This window comes from Oreochromis niloticus, linkage group LG8 (genome assembly GCF_001858045.2).
Source record: "Oreochromis niloticus isolate F11D_XX linkage group LG8, O_niloticus_UMD_NMBU, whole genome shotgun sequence".
Lineage (NCBI taxonomy): Eukaryota > Metazoa > Chordata > Actinopteri > Cichliformes > Cichlidae > Oreochromis > Oreochromis niloticus.
The window spans coordinates 8,596,160-8,619,795 of NC_031973.2; the positions used below are offsets into that span (position 1 = coordinate 8,596,160).

Genomic DNA, 23,636 nt, shown 5'->3' on the forward strand with positions numbered 1-23,636 from the left:
TTTAAAAAAGGTTACCATTTTCCAACTATTCGCGTCCGTAAAATGTGTGATATTAGGATCACAGATCTATCTGAATGCACAATAACTGGTTTGGATAAACGCACACAGCCATGGTGTTTTAGAAACTCTCCAAAAGATTTATTTTAAAAAATAATTAATAATAAAGACACATCCAGTCCAATAACTGATAAATGCTCGTTTGAATGTGACTTTTTGTCAACTTTATTGTCCTTTTGAAATTCAGAAGCCTTATATAATGTTAATATGACCCAGGTTGCTATGAAGCACTTTTACAAGGTACAGAGGGTTATGTTTGTATTTCCTTTACAATCATTGTGTAGCCTAGGATAGCAAAACTGGGAGTGCACATGCCATGTCATATTATTTATTTATTTATTCACCCAAAGCAATGAAAAAAAAACGGACTAGAGGGTTTTATTTTATAATCGGATGTACCGGTGTTGATTTGTAGCTGATTTGATGCTGCCGGTGTTCCGCGAATCTCCAGGGACAACACAGCAAGCGCGAGCGCAGAGACACGCGCACGCGCGTATACATAGGACAAGGAGCGGAGAGGAGCGAGGACAGACACAGAGAAGTGCGAGTAGCAGGTGAGCTGTTGCTGGTGCTGCTGTTACCTGCCGCTACCTTTAGCTTTTCGTCTGGCTAAATTATTCCCGTGTTTCCCGACCCGGTGCTGCGTGGAAGATACCCACCGACGCGCTCTCGAGGACACAAAGAGGAAGCGAGTGAGAGAGTAGAGTCGGTCGGTAGTTGTAGGAAAGCTAATGTCGTTGAGTAAAAACGACACGAAGAGATCGTTAGCTCGCCAGTCGCGCTTGTTACTACTGAGAAGCTACAGCCAGTGACTATTAAAGGCAGAACCCGGGTGTATTAGTAGTTGTTAGGTGTGTGCGGTGGGCTGCAGGTGCTTTTTTTTCTTAAAGAGTAGGTGGCATGCAGGTAACGACGGGTGTTCCAGATCAACTGTCGTTTAGATCAACTGGCGTTGGTCGAACAGATGTGTGGCAGACTTGCGTTTCAGGAGCTGCTACCGACAAACCAGCAAAAAAACAAATGTGACATCTGTGACACTTGTGAGGTTATCTCAAACACACTCCGTCAGTCTTGATGCTGTTGAACAACCAAATGTTTAAAAATGTCGCGGTAGCAGCTCCTGAAACGCAAGTCTGCCACACATCTGTTCGACCAACGCCAGTTGATCTAAACGCCAGTTGATCTGGAACACGGGGAGCGGGATGGTCCAGTGCCCCGTTTTCTGTTGATGCTCGCTATCCTTCAGGCTGACCGAAAGTGAACATGAAGGACACCGGAGAGTCAAAGGACCACCAGCTAACTGTGAGTTTCAACCTATGCTTTTTTTTAATGATAGTTTTTTTATTGAGCTCTAACACCTTCATTAACTTTGTCAAATGAGTTTGCTCTGTTGTTGAGTAGTAGAAAACCATCACCATTTAATACAAACAAGCTCATAAATTTGCTGCCAGTTAACTGAACACTCGGTGATCACTTCATTAGAGTACACCTGTAGACTGCAGTCCTGTGAAGTTTGCCTAAAAATTGCCTGTATTTTTTGTGGAATGACATATGCACAAAAAGGTGGCACTGGATACCAAATACCACCCTTTATTTTAAAAAAGCAAGCAAGCAAACAAACAAACAAACAAACAAACAAAAAACCCCATCCTACTCACCTAAGTGACCTCGGCATTAAAACATAAATTTTAATTAAACTAAAATGCATTAGCGGCATCATGGAGTTAGCCTAAGCATAGTTTATTTTTAGGTTCTTGTTCTTCTTTCTAGCGGTTTCTTCTTGAATTCCTAACCATTTAAGCTGCTAGCGTTTATAGTGAATGTTCAATTTTCTTTTATACCACCTGCATTGCAGCCCTTACCTGAATTATTGAAGTGGCTGTTTCAGTTGCCTGGCCTCTCTTGTCCCCCATGTAATACACCTTCTACAGGGTGCTGATAGAGAGAGGACCTTATTATTTCTATTTGTTGCCTAGGTGAATCTAAGGTGGATCCACATTACTATAAAAGCCCTTATATACACGAACGTCATAGCACATTTGTTTGAATGCTTATGAATGCAGCTCATGTGCCACCCCTGTGGGTCTAACACACTGCTGGTATTGCTACTGTAACCCATGTCAACTACTCCCTGTCAAATGACTCAAGCCAGCTGATTTGAGGCCCCTCTCCTGATTGGCTCCTTCCACGTCGCGGCAACTATGAAAACCGGCTGTGGAGGGATACTTCCGGGTTCGACTCCTGCTGTGGCTGTATGCTTATGGCGTTAAGAACAGTGTTGGAAAACAAAGCGTTTTCTCCCCTAAATTCGTCTATAAAATTGTATCACCTTAGCGGTCAGGTTTTTTTTCCCTTTAAATTGATCTTCTTCATATTGAAGTGGCGAGCCGGTAGGACCATTCTTTGTTTTTTTTTCCCCCGCTTTGCCGTCTATGGATTACGGACATATTTGTTCCCCATTGTATGAAACTGGACCCTAAGGAGGAATACCTTAAAGAGTGAACTTTAAAAAGAAAAGGACTCTTAACAAAAGGACTGTTGCACAGGAAATCACAGCAATTGATTTATTTGTTACACAATTATTTGATTGTGGGCATTTATTTATGTTGTGTGTCGTATTGATTATTTTGGTCCATTTCCCCTTTTCCCCATTTATTCAATATATTTTTGGTACAAGATACTGCAGTCTTTGGTCTCATCATTCACACCATCTAGGCTCCATAAAGAACCATTTCTTCTGCGCGTCAGTCAATAAACTCGTCCATTGCAATAACACTAGCCCTTAAATAACTTTGCGTTACACGTGGCGAGCCAGCCAGGAGCCTGATGTGTGAATGTCTGTTCTTTTGTGTTATCTGATTTAATTGAATATTCGGTATTTCCTGTGGTTTTGATAAGGTCCGCGACAAGGGGAAAATGAAGTTTATTCAGAAAAGTGGGGTCAATATTGCACATTCTGTCATTGTTTCTGGTGCCACAAACACTGAGAAAGATGAGGAAATTCTTGATTATTTGAAACAATACGGTCGTATCGAAAAGGTTATTTTCGTGGACGACTTAAATAGTATGTTTTACAAAAACCTGATCGTTGAATACGTTGATAGTTCTGCGTTAACTGCTCTTAATCCATTTTTCCCATATACTCATCAGTCAAAGAATTACTCTGCTTTGACTTTTTGTGTAAAATCGCTTGCCGCAGAATGCACAGCCACAGCGGGAGTCCAGACCCCTGCAGATTACCTCGGCGAGCTCAAGCAACTTGCACGCCGCAGCGGCAGGGATTTTCCAGATATTCTGAGGGAAATGATGGGACAAATCAGTGAGCATCTGGAAGGAATGGAACAAGATGGTGACTTAGAAGTCCAAATTGTGGAGCCTGCACCATCTCTGCCGGGCCAGCAGGGGTCGTTGTCTGGACACTCCGCAATCCCTGAGACAGCTACCAGCAATCCCTCACCTGACCAACAGGGGTCACTGCCACATCCACAAAGATTTTCACTGTCACAGACTGAAATGAACCCCCCGGAAATACAAAAGGTAGTGGTGGAGCATGTTGTAAAAACAGACACCGTACCTGCATTCAGACTTCGTCCTTTCTCTGGCAAGATTCCCAAGCCAGCCAACGAAACAGATTATGAGACCTGGAGATCTCACATTGAACTGCTGTTAGCTGATCCAAATTTAACACCTCTGCAGATCACTCGTCGCATCCTTGAGAGTTTGCTACCGCCGGCAGCAGATGTTGTGAAAGGGCTGGGCTCAAACACAATTCCATCCATCTATTTAAAAGTGTTGGATTCTGCTTTTGCCACAGTACAAGATGGAGAGGAGTTGTTTGCTCAATTCCTGAATACATTACAGGATTCAGGTGAGAAACCCTCTGCTTTTTTGCAACGTTTACAACTCACATTAAACACTGTGATGAAAAGAGGTGGTATCTTGTCTTCAGACTTCAACAAACAATTACTCAAGCAGTTTTGTAGAGGATGCTGGGACAGCGATATCATTAACAAACTACAGTTGGAGAACTTGAGGAGCGATCCCCCATGTTTTGCAGAGCTCCTCCTACTGCTTCGAACTGAGGAGGGTAGACAGCTGGCCAAGGAGAATCTCATGAAGAAGCACCTGACTGCATCCAAGCCTCGTGCCGCTGTTCACTCTCAGAGCACATGTGCTTGTAGCCATTCAGACACCAAGGCTATTAATGAGCTGAAGCAACAGATGCAGAAACTGCAGAGTCAAAAGCCAGCACCACCTCAACTCAGATCAACACAACCAAGACCCAGCAGCAGTGCAACCAGTTCCCGGCCTAGAGCAGGCTACTGCTTTAAATGTGGAGAGGATGGGCACATGTCAGCAGGATGCGCCAACCCTCCAAACCCGACACTGGTTCTGAAAAAGAAGAAACAACTTGAGAAAAGACAGCAGGCTTGGGACAGCAACAACAAATCATCAAACTAGAGGCAGTCTCTGTGGAGGGACAGACGGAGGCTGCAGTTAACCCATGTCCCAGTCACAAGCAAAATGGACATTCCATCACACTGCCTAAAGGACTCATTGGAACCAGAAGTACAGCACAGGTCACAATTGGAGGGACTGTATTCAACTGCCTGTTAGACACGGGGTCCCAGGTAACCACCATCTCTCACTCCTTCCACCATGATTATCTCTCTGACCAAGAGATACAACCTCTGAAGAATCTCTTGGAGATAGAAGGAGCGAATGGCCAAGCGGTTCCATACCTTGGCTATGTGGAGATGAATGTCACCTTCCCTTCCGACTTCTTGGGTTCCACCACAGCTGTTGATACACTTGCTCTGGTAGTTCCTGATGTCCAATCAGCTCAACAGCCATCAATACTGATTGGCACAAACACTCTGGACTTGGCATATGAGAAAGCATTCTCAGACCAACAACCCTCCTTTCCAGCCCCTCATGGATACAGAACGGTGCTGAAAATTCTTGAGCAACGATACAGACTGGCCAACAGTAATCATCATGGAATCGTCAAGCTGCACACTGACGGACCACAGACCATCCCAGCTGGAAAAACTGTTGCCTTGGAGGGGTTAATTTTCGGACGCTGCCTCCAGGCCGAGAAGGCTGTGTTGGTGGAACACCCGACTTCGTCGCCTCTGCCAGGTGGCTTAATGGTCCCGTCTTGTGTCATGGATTTCCCTTCTCACCAGCCATACCACTTACCTGTGGTAATCTGCAACCAGTCTGATCATGATGTAACCCTCCCAGCCAAAGCCATCATTGCGGAGATCAGTGCCATTCAGTCCATTCAGTGTCAAGAAAGGAGTCATGACAGTATGCCTCCTAACCCTGTGACTTCTGGATTCGACTTCAACTTTGGTAACTCCCCCTTAACACCGGAATGGAAGAGTCGTATTACTGAGGAGTTAAACGCCCTCCATGATGTCTTCGCCAAACACGACCTTGACTTTGGGAAAACCGACAAAGTGAAACATCAGATCAAGCTCTCTGACCCTACTCCCTTCAAGCAGCGCCCAAGACCAATCCATCCTCAAGATCTGGATGCTGTGCGCCAACACCTGAAGGAGCTGGTTGACTCTGGGGTCATCAGAGAGTCAGACTCACCCTTTGCGTCACCCATTGTCGTGGTGCGAAAGAAGAATGGGAGTGTGCAGCTCTGCATTGATTACCGGAAACTAAATCTGCAGACCATCAAAGATGCATATGCATTGCCAAAGTTGGAGGATACTTTTACAGCTCTCTCTGGATCAGAATGGTTTTCAGTCCTTGACCTTAAATCTGGTTATTATCAGATTGAAATGGAAGAGGCAGACAAGAGCAAAACAGCATTTGTATGTCCACTTGGATTCTATGAGTTCAACAGAATGCCCCAGGGAGTCACAAACGCACCCAGTACCTTCCAACGACTAATGGAAAAGTGCATGGGAGAAATGAACTTGAAAGAAGTCTTGGTCTTCATTGACGACTTGATCATTTTTGCACCAACGCTTGAAGAGCATGAGAGGAGACTACTGAAAGTCCTTCACCGTCTGAAGGAATTTGGACTCAAGCTCTCAGTTGAAAAGTGCATGTTCTTCCAGAAATCCATAAAATACCTGGGGCATGTTGTGTCAAAAGACGGTGTGCAGACAGACCCGGATAAAATCGAGACACTTAAGTCCTGGCCGGTTCCAAAGAATCTTAAAGAACTCCGCTCTTTCCTGGGTTTCGCAGGATATTACCGCGGGTTCATCCAAGGCTACTCTAACATCGTCAAACCTTTGCATGACCTTACTGCTGGATATCCTCCATCACAGCGGAAACTCAGAGCCACCATCAAGCGAGACCAATATTTGGATCCTAAGGAACCACTTGCCAGTCGCTGGACTCCAGCATGTCAACAAGCCTTTGACACCATTATCAAAAAACTCACCACAGCACCAGTACTTGCTTTCGCCGATCCCCAGAAGCCTTACCTTCTCCATACAGATGCCAGTTCTGCCGGGCTAGGAGCTATTCTGTACCAGGAGCAACAAGGACAAAACCAGGTGATCGCCTATGCAAGTCGCGGTCTGTCGAGGTGTGAGTCAAAATATCCAGCTCACAAACTGGAATTTCTGGCTCTCAAGTGGGCTGTTACGGAGAAGTTTCACGACTATCTCTATGGCACCAACTTCACTGTCATTACTGACAGCAACCCACTCACCTACCTACTTACCTCTGCTAAATTAGATGCCACCAGTTACCGTTGGCTCTCTGCTCTTTCCACATTTTCATTTAAAATCATGTACAGATCTGGTAAGCAGAATCTAGACGCTGATGCTCTCTCTCGCAGGCCACATGGAGACCTCGCCAATGACCAAATGTCCCAAAAGGAGAGGGAGAGAATTCTTCGATTTGCCCAACACCATCTGGATCAGTCTACCTCAATTTCCATCGATCAGCACACGGTCAAAGCCATTTGTGACCGTCAGCTTGTTTATAGCATGGCTGAAGAGACGTCCACCACCGCACTCATCCAGTCACTAACTGCCCATACCGACAGTTTGCCTGACAGCTTCGTCAACGACACCCAGTTTGCATCTCCTGTTGTTTCTCAGCTGACAACCGCTGAAATCGCTGAGAGACAGAGGGAAGACCAGACCCTGAGGCATGTCATATTGCTGCTAGAGACTGGGGAAAGTCCACCTCCGATCTTGCGGGATGAACTCCCAGAACTGCCCCTTCTACTCCGAGACCAACATCGCATGGAGCTCCAAAATGGCATTCTCGTGAGAAGGAGGCAAGTTGGGGACCAGCTCTATTACCAGCTAGTGTTACCTGAGAAATTCCGGGCTGAAGTACTGTCAGAACTGCATGACAAGATGGGTCATTTGGGCATCGAACGTACTCTTGACCTCGTACGTCGAAGATTCTACTGGCCGAAAATGGCCAATGATGTGTGGAATAAAGTGAAGACATGTGAGAGATGCACCAAACGGAAAGCCTTACCTGAAAGAGCAGCACCCCTGGTGAACATTCGAACTTATCGACCTCTGGAACTGGTTTGCATAGACTTTTTATCACTGGAACCTGACAGGAGCAGAACCAAAGACATCCTTGTAATAACAGATCACTTCACCAAGTACGCTGTCGCTGTCCCCACTCCAAACCAAAAAGCAAAGACTGTCGCCAAATGTCTCTGGGACAATTTCCTGGTTCATTATGGTATCCCAGAAAAGCTCCATAGTGATCAAGGACCAGATTTTGAGTCACGCACAATAAAGGAACTGTGCAAAATGGCTGGGATTCACAAAATCAGAACTACACCATACCATCCACGGGGTAATCCAGTCGAGCGCTTTAACAGAACACTCCTGAATATGCTCGGAACACTCACCACTGAAGAGAAAACTCACTGGAAAGATTTTGTTAAGCCCCTGGTCCACGCATACAACTGCACCCGGAGTGATGTTACTGGCTACTCACCCTATGAGCTCATGTTTGGTCGACAACCTCTCCTCCCGATTGACTTGGTCTTTGGACTGCCTGTGGACAACAATCAGCCCACTCATTCACAGTATGTCCAGAACCTAAAGTCAAATCTAGAAAAGAGCTACAAAATTGCCATTGGTAATACGGAGAAGCTCATGGGAAGGAACAAGAGCCGTTTCGACCAACATATCACCCCCTCTGAACTGGACGTTGGTGACAGGGTGCTGGTACGTAATGTGAAACTCCGAGGCAAACACAAAATCGCAGACAAATGGGAACCAGACATCTATGTGGTGGTAAAAAGAGCAGACAATATTCCAGTGTACACTCTCCGACCAGAGAACAAACCCAAACCGATTCGTACTCTGCACAGAGATCTCCTCCTGCCATGTGGATTCTTGCCGGATTCCACTGAAACCAACCGAACAACTGTAAAACCAACCAGGAAGCGGTCACTCAACCTTTCTGATGAGGACTGTGCACAACCTCAGTCAGAAGATGAGGATGACATAATATCGCATCTATGGTATGATCCTGTCTCAGAGCCTTTGCAATTCACCACTATCCACAATCTGCCAGAACCTTCATCCACCGTTCCAGCCACTGAAACTTTACCACCTGATATGCCATTCTGTGAACCTGCTACGCTCCCGTTGCCTCCTCTTGAGCCAGCAGAGAGCGAAACCCCTGACTCAGAAACCCCTGTCGAGGAGGAAGCTCCTGATCCTGTGGAATCAGAGGACAGTCTGTCCTCTGCTGAACCTACCAATGATGAATTGCCGACTGAGCCCAGTATCTCCTCTGCTGCTGATCTACCGTCTAGCTCTGACACCTCCAGCTCTGAACTAGAACCTGTGAGGACATCAACTCGGACCAGGAAACCACCAGACCGGTTACAGTACTCTAAGCTTGGTCAGCCCATCTTGAAGAGCATTCAGGCACTTGTCCATGGCTTAACCACCGCCTTCACTCATGCACTGGAGGATGAAGAGGACCATCTACTTACTGTCACTGAGCAACCTGTCATCCGGAACCAGCCACCATGTACGGGGACGTACATGAGATCGAGGGGGGAACCTGTAACCCATGTCAACTACTCCCTGTCAAATGACTCAAGCCAGCTGATTTGAGGCCCCTCTCCTGATTGGCTCCTTCCACGTCGCGGCAACTATGAAAACCGGCTGTGGAGGGATACTTCCGGGTTCGACTCCTGCTGTGACTGTATGCTTATGGCGTTAAGAACAGTGTTGGAAAACAAAGCGTTTTCTCCCCTAAATTCGTCTATAAAATTGTATCACCTTAGCGGTCAGGTTTTTTTTCCCTTTAAATTGATCTTCTTCATATTGAAGTGGCGAGCCGGTAGGACCATTCTTTGTTTTTTTTTCCCCCGCTTTGCCGTCTATGGATTACGGACATATTTGTTCCCCATTGTATGAAACTGGACCCTAAGGAGGAATACCTTAAAGAGTGAACTTTAAAAAGAAAAGGACTCTTAACAAAAGGACTGTTGCACAGGAAATCACAGCAATTGATTTATTTGTTACACAATTATTTGATTGTGGGCATTTATTTATGTTGTGTGTCGTATTGATTATTTTGGTCCATTTCCCCTTTTCCCCATTTATTCAATATATTTTTGGTACAAGATACTGCAGTCTTTGGTCTCATCATTCACACCATCTAGGCTCCATAAAGAACCATTTCTTCTGCGCGTCAGTCAATAAACTCGTCCATTGCAATAACACTAGCCCTTAAATAACTTTGCGTTACACTACACTCTGTTTTCATCCTGTTTTAATTCAGTCGGAGCTTTTCTGTTGACCTCTAAATCATGCAGACAGATTTAGACTAACAGCAGGAGTCTGAATGTGCATAATGCTGTCGTATTACAATGCTCCACTCATTAAGTTATGTGTCTGCCAAGTGCCATCCAGTATTCATAATTTAGACTCTAAAAGTACAGTTCTGCATTTAAAGTGATATTTTGAGTTTCCAGTTTACCTACCCTGGTTGAATTGGGGTTGTGAGAGAGAAAAGACTTTTAAAAGTTAGAAGATCCTGCATTTTTCCGCTAAGTGTGATTATACCTTATTATTAAGTTACATGGTGAAAAAAAAAAAAAATGTTTTTGACATTTGAAAGATTACTCATGCAATTTATGTGTTTCATTTCCATGAATTTGGGTTATTACTAGGAGACATCTTTTACAACTCCCTTAATGCAATACAGCAGTGTATCATAGTTCCCCTTCCTACTTATATTCGCACATCTTTATTATTCTAAATCACATTTCATCTTCAGGGATTCTTTTTTTATCCTGCACAAAGCCAGTCGTGAGCCGTATTGAACATTACTCACCTGCTTTCTTCATTCCCAAAACCATTGTAATGTTCAAAATCAGCACAGCATCTGATATATGAGCCAGTTTGTTTTTTTTTCTTATAAAATGCTTTTCTGTTGAAGCAGAGTTGAAGCACTCTAACAAGTGACATTAAAGCATTTGCAAAAATTCAGTTTAAACTACAGATAAAGCCACGGCACTAAAACCTTAGACATGTCATCTTATGTGCGGTCAGTGTCATTTTCTTAGATATGATGTCATGAAACCGAACATCTCCAAGCTGATTAGATTCAGAGTTTGCTCTGTTTGCTGCAGGTTGCCTTGAGGATCCGACCCCTCAGCGATGCTGAGCAGGAGGAGGGGGCTACAATTGTGGCCCACAGAGTGGACGACCAGGTGAGACATTGGTCTTTTAATTTTTCATTCTGCATGTGAGTGAGTGATGGCGTGGCTTTGTGTGAAAGAGGGATACTGTCTTCCTTCCTGCTTGTCATAAGACTGCACAGATAAGGTGCCTACAGGGACCTTTGCAACGTCAGCATCTCTTTAAAAAAAAAACCCAAAACAACCTAATTTATAAAGCATACATCATAATGCATATGTATATGAATGCTGCAAGACTCAGACTCAAGTAATAAAAAGCTCCTTAAAGGTCTTAGACTATGTGCTTCATATATTTTAAAATTTTCACCTTTAACATTTATATTAAAAAAAAAAAAAATCATTATTGCACGTGCGGTTTTAATGTCACTTGCTTAACATTGTTGTCACCATTTTCAGATGTAGTTATATGGACTGTGACACTAACAAGCACTAACCCAATAACATAATTAAAATCAACTTGTACTGGTCTGTCAGCAACTTCAGAGTAGCTTCATCAAGTCATACATTGTAAATACTGACATATGCTTGTCGGAAAGAGAAACGGGTTAGTTTAAGAAAGTAAAATACCAGAGAGGAGTGAACTACAGTTAACCTTGTTCACATTTAACCATGAATGATTTCGCCTACAGTAATTAGTGAACATAAGTGCATGTCTGGTGTGTGACTTGTTTTTTTTGTATGCATAGAAAGGTTAATGGTAACAGTGAGTGTGTGCTTTGCACTAAGTCATGTATGCGCACCACACCAAGTCGTCTTGTAGATTAAAAAAAAATAGTTGGTGTATTGATCTGCTTTTTTTTGTACAAAATAAATCAGATACACAAAAATGTTTTAACAGAATTGTGGTGCAGTTTCACTCTGGTATCTTTTAAGTCCAGAAAAAAGTATCTCTGAAGTCCAGTAGTGCCCACACAGTTATAACAGAAAGACTGTGCCGCTCCAATTACTGAGGTCTTGAAAAGGTCATAAAAAGCATTGATTTTGATTTTCATAATGATGCGGCTAGGGCAGCAAGTAGTAATTATTTCTATTTCTGAATCTGTCTGATGCTTATGAAGTAATTTTCAGCCACGTAGTCATTGGAATTGAATAGTTCACCAATTAGTAGTGCACTTCTTCTGTAGTGTCAGACAAATGGACAATGGACAAATGCTTACGCCTGTTTTTATTCCACTAATACTTTTATCTTGCTAACTTAGCGCTTACATTACCCATGATGCAATTTGACAAACAGTTTAATTGGAAAGTCTTTTTCTGTTTTGTTGTTTCTATAATTTGAATTTCTTTGGCTTTTACTGTTGGTCTGACAAAACAACACATCTGGCTTTAATATGAAAACAGCCAGTACTGGCACCCTCATGCTTGGTTCTGTTTGTTTCCACTGTGGTCTTGTTTCAGTTTTCCAACAACTTGTTTGACATTACATTCCAACTTATCTGACAAATAAGCAGCTTTGAATGGAGCTATTACACTAATTGTGTTTTCCATTAGAGTAAACCATGATGAGAATGACTCAGAGTGAACAGAATGTAGACTGGCTATTATGGCCATAGCTGTTCCCCATAGCCAATGAGTTTTAGGCATATTTCATAAACTACAACCAAAACTTGATTTTTCTATTCATTTATTCTGGCAGTGGAATAGAAAAAGAAACTGGACTTGGTTTGCCGTCATAGACCAGATGGCCTTTTTCCCAATGAGCATGGTATTTAATGAGGTTGCTACCATGTGACCTTTCATATGAGAAGGACACATTGCGTGTGCAAGTCCCTTGAGGACCATTTTCACCATTAGGCCTCACGTTTGAGGCAAACAGAGGTGATCCAGTAATGCTGCACTAATGAATTAGACTAACTATTCACTTTAGCTAAAGTTATTAAGTTAGCTAAAGAGTTGGGATGCTGTGTAAGACATAAATAAAGCTCAAATACAAAGGCTTGGACACTGTTTTGCATGTTTCCCTACTGTAGGGGTCTCTGCAAGCATACAGGGCTCTGACAGGGTACAAGACGACAACTTTGGAATTCTACTAGAAACAATCGATCATATTTGTTTGTCAAAGCTAAATCCAGGGCAAACTAGGCTAAATTAGCGTTTTTAGCTAACAGCTACAATAAGCATAAAAGTTACTGTACGGCTATCAATTGTTAACATGACGCTTGTTCTTATACATGTAATACATTTATTACCAACCTGAGAGTTTATCCGCTGGTGATTCGACATGACGAATGACTTCTGAAGTCTTAATTCAGCTCAAGACGCTGTAGATTCCCATCAGTAACACTTTCGGTCCGCTAGTAAAACGTAGTTCTATTAATCTGCGCTCGTTTACTCTTGAACAGGAACTGGATGCAAGTTCCAAAAAACTGAATTTTTGGAACTGAAATTGAATTGTAGAACTGAAACTGAATGGTTAGAGTGAAACTGAAATTATTCGAGAGCTGAATTTTTAAAGGATAAAATGCAGTTTCAAAGCAAATGAATTCATTTTCAATATATAAAATTCAATTTCAATTTAGTGATGATCATTTTCAAACCATAAATTCAATTTCAAATTAGGCTAATTCAAATTCAGTTTTCAAAAGCATTTATTCAAGTTACAATTCAGATTCAATCTGACAAATTCAAATTTAACTTATTCAAATTCAGTTTCTGATGGCACAGATTTCTGCCCATACTCATCCATGAGATCGCCTTTCCCGAAAATTGCCTACATTGGACAATTAAAACAAGAATCAGGGGAAAATGTTTAATCACAGCACTGAGTCAGAGAATAGAAAACTTACCTTTTCCACAAGGATGGTAGATTATGAAAAGGTGATGTAGGTGAGTCACGTCTCCATTTATTGTGTAGCTTTAAGAGCTGCACAATAAATGTATTATATATGATGAAAACATAATTTTTATCCCCTCTCAGCCTTCTGGATGCTTTCCGCCAGCAGATGGAGATCAGGAAGAGCCTGATGGAGCTGGAAAACAACAACATGGAGATCCAGATTGCCACCTCTAATAATCTTTTAACTATTACAGAGTCAGTGTCAAGCATTTTTGTCATGTTTCTCCCTTCTTTATCCAACAGTATTTATCCAGTATTTTTCTTTGTAACATTATTTAATCCAGCCATTTGATAATATGTTGAAAACTCACAGCATGTGCTTGTCGTGCTTAAAGTTCCCTGAAAGTGTCAGTGTTTGTGGATTATATAAATATAAATTATTGTAAGTCTGATCAAAAAAACAACATAAATCAAATGTAATAATGAATTTTATTGGCCACATTTTTTTTTCTTTTTTTTTTTCCAACTATGTACTTTCAAATGTGCCTTAATTAACCAGCGCAGCAGGCGCAGGAGAAAGTGGCGTGTGGAGAGGAGGAAGGAAAGTGTCAATAAGGATGAAAGCGAGAAGGACTCTGATTCCTCAGAGTCTCCTCCAGACACCACGGAGACTCAGGAGGTGGCAATAGCTCGAGAAAATCTGGTTGCACTCATGGCTGAACAGAAAAAGATTCACAAGGAGAAGGTGGGCATGTCTGTCTAAAACTAGAAAAAACCAGAATCTTTCTTATAAAACCTTTGACTGTAGTGCATGCATAATATTTTTAGTGTCTGAAATACAGTCTGCTTTTTAAAATGTGCCTTTATACCTTTTGTTTAAAGGCGTTGCTTGAGCGTAGGTTTCTAGAGCTTCAGGATCAGGCCCGGCGCTTGGAGGAGCTGCTGCCGCAGCGGGTTAGCTCAGAGGAGCAACGCGAGGTCCTAGGACTTCTCTGTAAGGTCCATGAGCTGGAGTGCTGGAGAGGCAGGTGAGAACAGCTGATGGCGTTTGGACTGATGACAGTTTTCCTGCCTTTTTTAGTGAGACGAGAGAGGAGCGGAGGAGAGGCTGGGACTCAGCTGAGACCGGAGCTGTCAGACTGTGTACTGTCACAACAAACCAAAAACTATAAATAAACGTGGCCTCTGGTGACAAAGAACTGTGCATGTGTGTATGCGTGTGAAGTGCCTTTCACAGTGGTGCCGAAACCCTATCTACGTGGGGATGTCTGACCCACATGCTGCGCCGCCCGCCCAGCCTTTGCAGTTTCTGGTGCAAATGCTGGCGGAGATGGCGAAGATGAGCCAGGACCAGGCGGCGGCCCAGCGCGATCACCTGGCCAAGCTGCAGGAGCAGGCGGACCGGCAGATCCAGGTTCTGGAGCGGCTGGTCGGAGCGGCTGCGCCGCCGAGGGCCCCCCGCTGTCGGTGGCGGTGCCCCGGATGGGCGACGGGGACGACCCCCTGGTTTTCCTGGAGACTTTTGGTGCCACGGCGGAGGCCTGCCAGTGGCCGCAGGTGGAGTGGGCTCCGCGTTTGCTTCCTCTGCTGTCGGGGGAGGCTCAGACGGTGGCCCTGAGTCTGCCGCCGACCTCGAGGGGCAGCTTCCAGGACGTGATCCGGGCGGTGGTGGACAGGATGGGGCTCACCCCTGAGGATCATCGCCGGCAGTTCCGGGCCTGTCGGCTGACCGCGGAGGATCGGCCGTTTTCCTGGGCCCGGAAGCTGCACGACGCGGCGGTGCGCTGGCTGTAGCCGGGATCATCAGAGGGAGAGACGCTGCTGGTGGACAAGGTGGTGCTGGAGCAGTTCATGGAGGGGCTGCCTGCGGAGACAGCGAGATGGGTCCGGTGCCACCGTCCCACGAGTCTGGAGGTCGCGATAACATTGGCGGAGGACCATCTTGCCGCTGGAGCGGGGGAGCCCGGGGAAGGCGGCCGGAAACCGAGCAGACACGCCCCAGTACCGGCACCAAGGCGCCGGGTACCTGCGCTGGCGCAGGCAGAGCGGGCGCCGGTGCTAAGCCCCACTAATCCTTTTGCTTCATTTGTGCCTTCCCAGGGATCAGACATGAGCAGTGCCGCCCCTGAGCCACGGAGAGCGGCACAGACACCGGGGCAGGAGTGCTGGAAGTGCGGGCAGCCGGGACACCTGAGGAGGGACTGTCCTCTGATGGAGCTGGTGCCCCAGCGCCCTCTCCCGGTCCAGGAGGGACATACAGCATTCCGGTAAGGACTCGAGGGGGTATACGCCATGCTTTGGTGGACACGGGCTGTACGCAGACCCTCGTGCACCAAAGCTTGGTTCGCCCCGGGGCATTGCTGGAGGCAGATTGGGTGGAGGTGAAGTGTGTTCATGGTGATGTTCACAAGTATCCCATAGTGCCACTGTTATTAAAATATAAGGGCAAAACGCATAGTGTCGGCTGCGGTTAGCCCGCGCCTGTCGCATCCCCTAATTCTGGGCACGAATTGGCCGGGGTTTCATCATCTGTTAGGGCAGTATGCGGGGATGCGATCACGACCTTTAGTAGCGTGTAGCGTCTGCGCGGCGTTCAGCGGTGACGTGGGGTTGTCCGACACTGACTCCGGGGAGGGGAGACGGCGGGTCCTTCATGGGAGGCCCCGCCGGCTCCGGAAATTTCCCCCATGGGTGATTTCCCACTGGAGCAGTCTCGTGATGACACCCTACACTCAGCCTTTGACCAAGTGATTGAGATTGATGGTCACGTGGTGCGCCCTGAAGCCGTGCGGACCTGCCCGCGCTTCATTTTATTAAAAGATAGGTTGTATCGAGTGAGTCGTGACACTCGCACGGAGGAGACACACGCACAGTTGTTGGTGCCGCAGGGCCGCCGGGAAATGATTTTCCAGGTGGCTCATTATAACCCTATGGTGGGGCATATGGGATATGAAAAAACTCTGGAGCGAATAACGGCCCGATTCTATTGGCCGGGCATCCACGCGGATGTGCGCCGCTGGTGCGCGTCCTGCCCGGACTGCCAACTGGTTAATCAGCCGGCTATACCAAGAGCGCCTTTGCGCCCGCTCCCACTCATAGAGGTCCCGTTTGAGCACATTGGCATGGACCTCATCGGGCTGTTTCACCGGAGTACACACGGCTACCGCTTTGTATTAGTCCTAGTGGATTATGCAACGCGGTACCCGGAAGCAGTCCCGCTGCGCAACAGCTCTGCAAAGAGTGTGGCGCAGGCACTGTTTCAGGTCATCTCCCGAGTTGGAATCCCGAAAGAGATACTGACTGACCAGGACACTTCGTTCATGTCTCGCACACTCCGGGAACTGTACGAATTATTGGGCATTAAATCCATTCGGACCAGCGTCTACCACCCTCAGACGGATGGGCTGGTGGAGCGGCTGAATAAGACTTTAAAGTCCATGATTCGTAAGTTCATTACTGAGGATGAACGCAATTGGGATCGCTGGCTAGACCCTCTGTTATTTGCAGTGCAGGAGGTGCCCAAGGCCTCCACGGGATTTTCTCCCTTTGAACTGCTGTTCGGCAGGAAGCCGCGTGGGGTGCTCGACCTGATTAAAGAAAGCTGGGAGGAAGGTCCGAGCCCCGCTAAGAATGAGATTCAGTACGTGTTGGACCTGAGAGCAAAACTCCACACTTTGGGGAGGTTGTCACGGGAGAATTTGCTCCAGGCTCAGCAGCGTCAGCAACGCCTGTATGACAGAGGGGCTAGGCTCAGGCAATTTTCACCGGGAGACAAAGTGCTTGTATTACTCCCTTCTTCCAGCTCAAAGTTGCTCGCCAAGTGGCAAGGACCCTTTGTGGTCACACGGCGAGTTGGGGACGTTGACTATGAGGTCGGACAGGGGAGGGGCCACGCAGATTTATCACCTCAATCTCCTTAAAGCGTGGAGAGAGGCTGAAACCGCTGCTCTGGTAAGCCTGATTAAGGAGAGAGATGAGTTAGGGCCGGAGGTACCAAATTCCATCATCCCCGCCTCACTCCCTTGTGATGACAATCTCACACAGGCTCAGAGAGCGGACGTTGTCGCGTTACAACAGCGTTTTGTGGATTTTTTCTCCCCCCCTGCCCGGCCGAACGTCTCTCATTGAGCACCATTTTGAAACGCAGCCTGGCGTGACGGTGCGTTCACGGCCCTACAGGCTTCCTGAGCATAAACGACAAATTGTTCAGAGGGAATTGGCAGAAATGCTGAAGATGGGAGTGATAGAAGAGTCGCACAGCGCCTGGTGTAGCCCCATCGTTCTTGTGGTGAAGAAGGATGCGTCTATACGGTTCTGTGTCGACTATCGTAAAGTGAATGAGGTGTCACGCTTTGATGCTTATCCCATGCCCCGGGTCGACGAGCTCCTGGATCGGTTGGGCACGGCCCGTTTTTTCACGACACTGGATTTAACCAAGGACTACTGGCAGATTCCCTTGTCTGCCGAGTCCAAGGAGAAAACCGCCTTCTCCACTCCGTACGGTTTGTACCAATTCGTTACGCTTCCGTTCGGCTTGTTCGGAGCCCCGCCCACCTTTCAGCGCCTCATGGACCGGGTGCTGCGTCCGCACGCTGCATATGCTGCCGCCTACCTGGATGACGTGATCATCCACAGCGACACCTGGGCGGAGCATGTGCAGCGGGTGGCCGCGGTCCTGGAGTCCCTGAGGAGGGCGGGGCTCACGGCCAACCCGAAGAAGTGTGCGGTTGGACGGAGGGAGGCACAGTATCTGGGGTACCACTTGGGGGGCGGGCAGGTGCGCCCACAGGTGGAGAAGACGCCGGCTATCGCATCCTGCCCGCAGCCCAAGACTAAAAAGGAGGTGAGACGGTTTCTGGGGCTGGCAGGTTACTACCGTCGTTTCGTGCCGGGGTTTGCACAGCTGACCAGCCCCTTGACCGATCTCACCCGGAAGGGTGCTCCAGATCTGGTTCAGTGGACAGGGCCGTGCCAGGCGGCGTTTGTGCAGGTAAAAAAAGCTCTCTGTGGAGAGCCGCTGCTTCACACTCCTAACTTTTCCCTCCCTTTTGTTCTGCAGACTGACGCCTCGAACAGAGGGCTGGGGGCCGTTTTGTCCCAGCAGGTAAGGGGGGCCGACCGTCCCGTACTTTACATCAGCCGGAAGCTGACGGAGCGTGAAAGCCGGTACAGCACCGTGGAGAAGGAGTGCTTGGCTATCCGGTGGGCGGTCGACTCCCTTCGTTATTACCTCCTGGGGCGCTCATTCACCCTCTGCTCGGACCATGCCCCGCTGCAGTGGCTCCACCGCATGAAGGATGCCAACGCCCGGATCACCCGGTGGTATCTGGCTTTACAGCCCTTTAAGTTCAAGGTGGTCCATAGGCCGGGGGCGCAGATGGCTGTGGCCGTTTTCCTCTCTCGCTCGCGCGGGGGGGGAGTAGGTTCGGCCAGACGGCTCCCCGGCCTCAGTCGGGCGGTGGGGGTGTGTGGCGGAGGTGTGGTCCCGGGCGCGGCTGCAGGGGAGGAGTGGCGCAGTGAGCTCAATGGGGCGGTGCTGGAGAGGCAGGTGAGAACAGCTGATGGCGTTTGGACTGATGACAGTTTTCCTGCCTTTTTTAGTGAGACGGGAGAGCAGCGGAGGAGAGGCTGGGACTCAGCTGAGACCGGAGCTGTCAGACTGTGTACTGTCACAACAAACCGAAAACTATAAATAAACGTGGCCTCTGGTGACAAAGAACTGTGCATGTGTGTACGCGTGTGAAGTGCATTTCACAGACACTAATTATCCTCCGTGTTACAGACCACAGTCTGCCCGTACCTCCACACCTCCAGGAGCTGTATGATATGTACATGAGGGAACTAGATGATAGGAAACTGGAGAAAGCAGTTGCCCTAGAAAAGGTGACAATCAGGCAGACCATCAAGGTAACCACAGCTGACACGTAAAGTCTAAACTAAGTGATACTATAGTAGTATTAAGCCTAGAAGAACACAAGGTACAACTAACTCCTATGTGCTTACTTCCAGGAGGTCTCGCTACCTAAAATCGCCTGAATGATATGAAGGCTGTGAATGTTACACCAGAAGACGCCCTTGATAGGAAGAAGTGGAGGAAGGCATGCAAGATAGCGGACCCTGCGTCGCGGGATATAAACCGCTAGGAAGAAGAAGAGACTTTATCAGCTGTGAGAAAACGCAGAAGAGCTTCTCTTCACATGGCTTCGTATTTGAATTTCACTCTCAGAGATACTTCACTCTATTAATCCCTTTGTTTTTCAACATTCGCCTGTCCATAATAAAATGTTCACTATTGACTCCTATGTTCAGGCTTTTTTTGCTAAGCTTACCGTGATGAAATTCCCAAACTATCAGAATTACATCTTTGTTTCATCACCTCCAGCTCATTATTGTTTCCTGTGTAAATGCATCTGAGAGATGTGAGTCATTGGCAAGACAAAGTTATGTTCACCAGAGTCCACCAGAGCCCCATTCAGAATTAAAATTTCATTTTGGAGAGCCATAGAATTGATTAATCCTCACTGACACTCAGACAGACCGACTGAAAGCAAAGTACCACAGTGAATGTCATATTGTAATGTGGCACTCTGCATCTCCCGTCTGCAGCTGCAGCCTCTGGCTCCTGAGAGCTTTCTGAGTTACAGCCATCTCAGCCACAGCAGGGCTCGCAAAATTTAAAAATCCCTGGTAGCCCTTCGGGCAGGCACTCTTCAGTTTTTGGTAGCCCAAAATAAATTTAAGTAGCCCGAATAAAAAAAAAAAAAAAGAGGACAATTTTTTGATTGATGTTTTGTTTCCTTTACAATATTATACTTTGATGTTTTGTTTCCTTTACAATATTATACATTAATCTAAAAATATTTAAAACACAAATTACAACAACAATTTCAAACATCAACTCAAATATTTGGTTCTAATTGAACAGAAATTTCTATGAACTTGCAAGAACTGTGTACAACATGAATCAGTCTGTGTCAGATCCTGAATTTGAAATTTCCACTGAAATCACGGGTAAGAGGCAAGTGGAACCAAGATCTAGGACATTTGCTTTTTGAAGTTTGCAAAGACTGCTAAATTTTGCCAGTGGTAGTTCACTCTTTGCAACATAGTACGCTATTCTAAACAGATTTTTCAGGACTTCTTGTTATGCTTGGTTTACTTTTAGTATGTTTTTTGCAATTGGTGTTTGTTCTGGGAAAGATACTGCAGACTGAGCAATAATGTATTTCTTGCATTTCTCATGGGTTCTGATGGGGTCTTTCTTAAAATGACTGGTCCCAGTAACAAAGGCGCTTGTCGACTCAGAAATTGAGGGAAACTCACAACACACCTGGCAGAACATTATGTTATTTAGCTCGTCATATTCCAGCCACAGAAATTCTTTTGTCCATGAAACCAAAAAAGCTGCGCTTTCTTTTTCCCTCATTGTCTGATTTGTCATAACTTTTCCGTTTTGTGGTAGGCTTTTCTTTGGCTGCCTCTTCAGCCTGACCTCTCTTGTTTGGCTCTGCAGAACTAAAATACCTGCCTAAAGCCATCTGCTCTTACACACATACTTACATAACGATCAGCAATTCTCTGCGCGATCAACCTCTATCACATGTTTAAGCTTGCTGCAGGAGATTTCACTTGTCATGTTTGATAGTAAGCTAACGACTGATAAGACTATGTCAGAGGAATTGGTGCGCAATTAATCTGTGACTTACCAATTAGTGCTGCCGCTCTCTACACACAGTTCGCGCGATCGCAAAGTGAAAGCAAAAAACAAGCGCAAATTCAAACGCGATTTCAATGTGTCACATATTGACAGTGGCTCATCGATGCCGATGACATAATTACTCAGCTACATTTGTGAAAGAATGCAAAAGCATTGACATATCTTTCATTCCTATGATAGCCCGACGGGCAGGGCTGAGATGGATTTTGGTAGCCCGACTGGAAAAATCGCTAGCCCCGGGATGTCAGGCTAGCAATTTTGCGAGCCCTGGACTAATATGACTGGTCTGGGGTGGCTTCTTTTGTGGTAATCATTTTTCTTATAAGGATTTAAGCCAGCAGGTTGTATATTAGAGTTATTCCCTTTGTGTACTATGTCACTACATATATGTCACTGGTATGGGCGTATGCCATGTCTTGGAAGATGAGTTGATTAGTGTTCTTCATCTAACTTCCAGGTACCTCAAACCAAGACGAGCACAGCTCAGAGGTTTCGCCCTCTGGACAGCACATCAGACCCTCATCTCCACATTAATGGTCAACCCCAGGCCCCTATGCTACGCCCCCAGTACCGAGGGGTCCCTCCTCTCGCCAAAGTCAGGCCTCCCCACAGCAGCCAGCAAACAGGTAAACCAATTTCACTGCCTGTGAGTAGATAGTCTTCCTTAAAGTTGTAACACTGCCGAGCACGATCTGAGAAACCTCCTTATGTACATTTTATAATATGCAAAACATGTAAAGTGTATTTTCTACTGCTCAACTTCACATGATTACACCCCTCAGGTATATACATGACATTATACATACACATAGCCTTTAAATAACTCATGTTCATGTGTCTCCAATCTTCAAGTATCATTCCTCTTTCACCTTTCGTCATCACTGTACTGAGCATTTATTCTGTTATTCCCTCTCTTTCCATAGGCTCAAATGCTGAGTCCTCTACAACCAATATGAATAACCTGAAGCGAGCACCCCAACTACGGCAGCCCCAGCCCCTCCTCTACATAACAAACACAGGCGCGGGCGCCCAGCGTATACGCAGACACTGAGCTTACACTGGCCGCGACTCCCAACACCAGCATTAACACCAAACCCAGCTGAGCCTGGAAGCGGAACCATCTTGTTATCAGAGATCTGAGAGCATGCAGCCTCAATAAAAAAAAAGAATTAATCTTTCAGTGACTGTCACTACGCAAAATTTGTAACAACATTGAGCTGGATAATTTCACACAGGTCTCACTGTGATGGTGCTGAGGGTCAAGTGTTTCCTCTTTAGCTCGCTGTTGTGCTGAATCACTTGTGGTATCGTTTCGTCAGGAACATATCAAGCTCCCTTTGTTATCAGTGTAATGGCTCTGTAACGTTCAGTGCTTATTATGAACAGTGAACGGTTGGTGTTAACAAGCCTCACGGCAGTGATATACATAAGAATCCAAGGGAAAGTATGGATATGGGACAAAAGATTAGGAGACAATATTACACAAATGCCGATGTTTAAAAACAGAAAAAAAGCAATGGCCTGCAGTAAAAAGGTTTCAACATCAATGTTTTTTGTAGTGAGTTTGTTTCAACATGACACACTGAAATTTAAGAAAAAAGAAAACTTAATCATTTTGATCATTGTGCTCTTCAAACTTAAAGGTCTCTGCCTTTTCTTACCCACAATAATCTTTAAGTGTCATGGTTGTGTAGATACACAGGATAGTACCACACAATGTTTTTTGCAAATTACCTGGCTGTTTCAATTAATTATTTAACTGTTGCCTTTTCCATTATTATTTTTTCATTCATATTGTTTTCATAATTGCAACTTTCTATTCTTTATTTTGTACATTTTTTTTTATTTGTACCTAAATAAATTTAACCGAAGTATCCAAAAAACAAAGCATGTGTTTTTGTTGTGCGTTTACTTTTTTGCCTGCAAAGTCTGTAACATCTGTAACACTCGTCTATCTTGTGTAATATTCACATATGCCCACTAGGGGGGCGCGAAGGCCAAGGTTGACCATTTAAATTGCAGTAAGGTATTTTTTTCTTGTGTAGACACGTTTTATTTTTATACTCCAGTGTTAATCCAGTCTTTGCGTGTATCCCCTGGAAAATGCGGGCAACTTTAGTTGATTTTGTATTTATAATTCCGTTTAAAAAAAAAAAAAAAAAAAAGTATTATAATCTTTTTAAATTGGTAATATTATGTATACTTTATTTTTTTATTGTTTTTTTTTCTCAGATGCTTATGTGTATGTTATAATTTTGCCATACCCTAAAACTAGCCATTACACACACACACAGTTTACATAACAACTGGAGAATATGTTTTTCACTGAGTCATGACCAACCAACACTATGCTGAAGGATGTGTCTCTATATTTGGACATTATTTAACCATCATATATTCATGTATGG

The 23,636-nt window shown here is 45.5% G+C and overlaps 1 protein-coding gene across 8 annotated transcripts; it reads left to right on the top strand.

Annotated features, from left to right (window-relative positions):
- The first annotated feature begins 415 nt into the window (after nucleotides 1–415).
- On the top strand, nucleotides 416–23,356 carry LOC102075651 (kinesin-like protein KIF19). 8 transcript variants are annotated; one of them, XM_025909561.1, is made up of 8 exons: nucleotides 416–611; nucleotides 1,304–1,359; nucleotides 10,667–10,747; nucleotides 13,653–13,766; nucleotides 14,076–14,256; nucleotides 14,394–14,539; nucleotides 21,686–21,854; nucleotides 22,152–23,354. In XM_025909561.1, exons 3-8 carry the CDS (start codon nucleotides 10,695–10,697, stop codon nucleotides 22,182–22,184), a joined length of 696 nt encoding a protein of 231 aa, XP_025765346.1. In that variant the 5' UTR covers nucleotides 416–611; nucleotides 1,304–1,359; nucleotides 10,667–10,694; the 3' UTR covers nucleotides 22,185–23,354. The 8 variants fall into 8 exon arrangements, with proteins under 8 accessions (XP_025765346.1, XP_025765344.1, XP_025765349.1 ...); XM_025909559.1 differs by having other exon boundaries at nucleotides 417–611; nucleotides 13,678–13,766; nucleotides 22,152–23,352; XM_025909564.1 differs by lacking the exon at nucleotides 416–611 and having other exon boundaries at nucleotides 1,178–1,359; nucleotides 13,678–13,766; nucleotides 21,797–21,854; nucleotides 22,152–23,356.
- Nucleotides 23,357–23,636: the final 280 nt, after the last annotated feature.

Bases quoted from the DNA above. Each gene is read 5' to 3' on its own strand.
- LOC102075651 (XM_025909559.1), top strand. From the start codon at position 1,321: ATGAAGGACACCGGAGAGTCAAAGGACCACCAGCTAACT. The intron at 10,748-13,677 runs GTGAGACATTGG...TTCCGCCAGCAG, and splicing joins CCCACAGAGTGGACGACCAG to ATGGAGATCAGGAAGAGCCT. The intron at 21,855-22,151 runs GTAAACCAATTT...CTCTTTCCATAG, and splicing joins CCACAGCAGCCAGCAAACAG to GCTCAAATGCTGAGTCCTCT.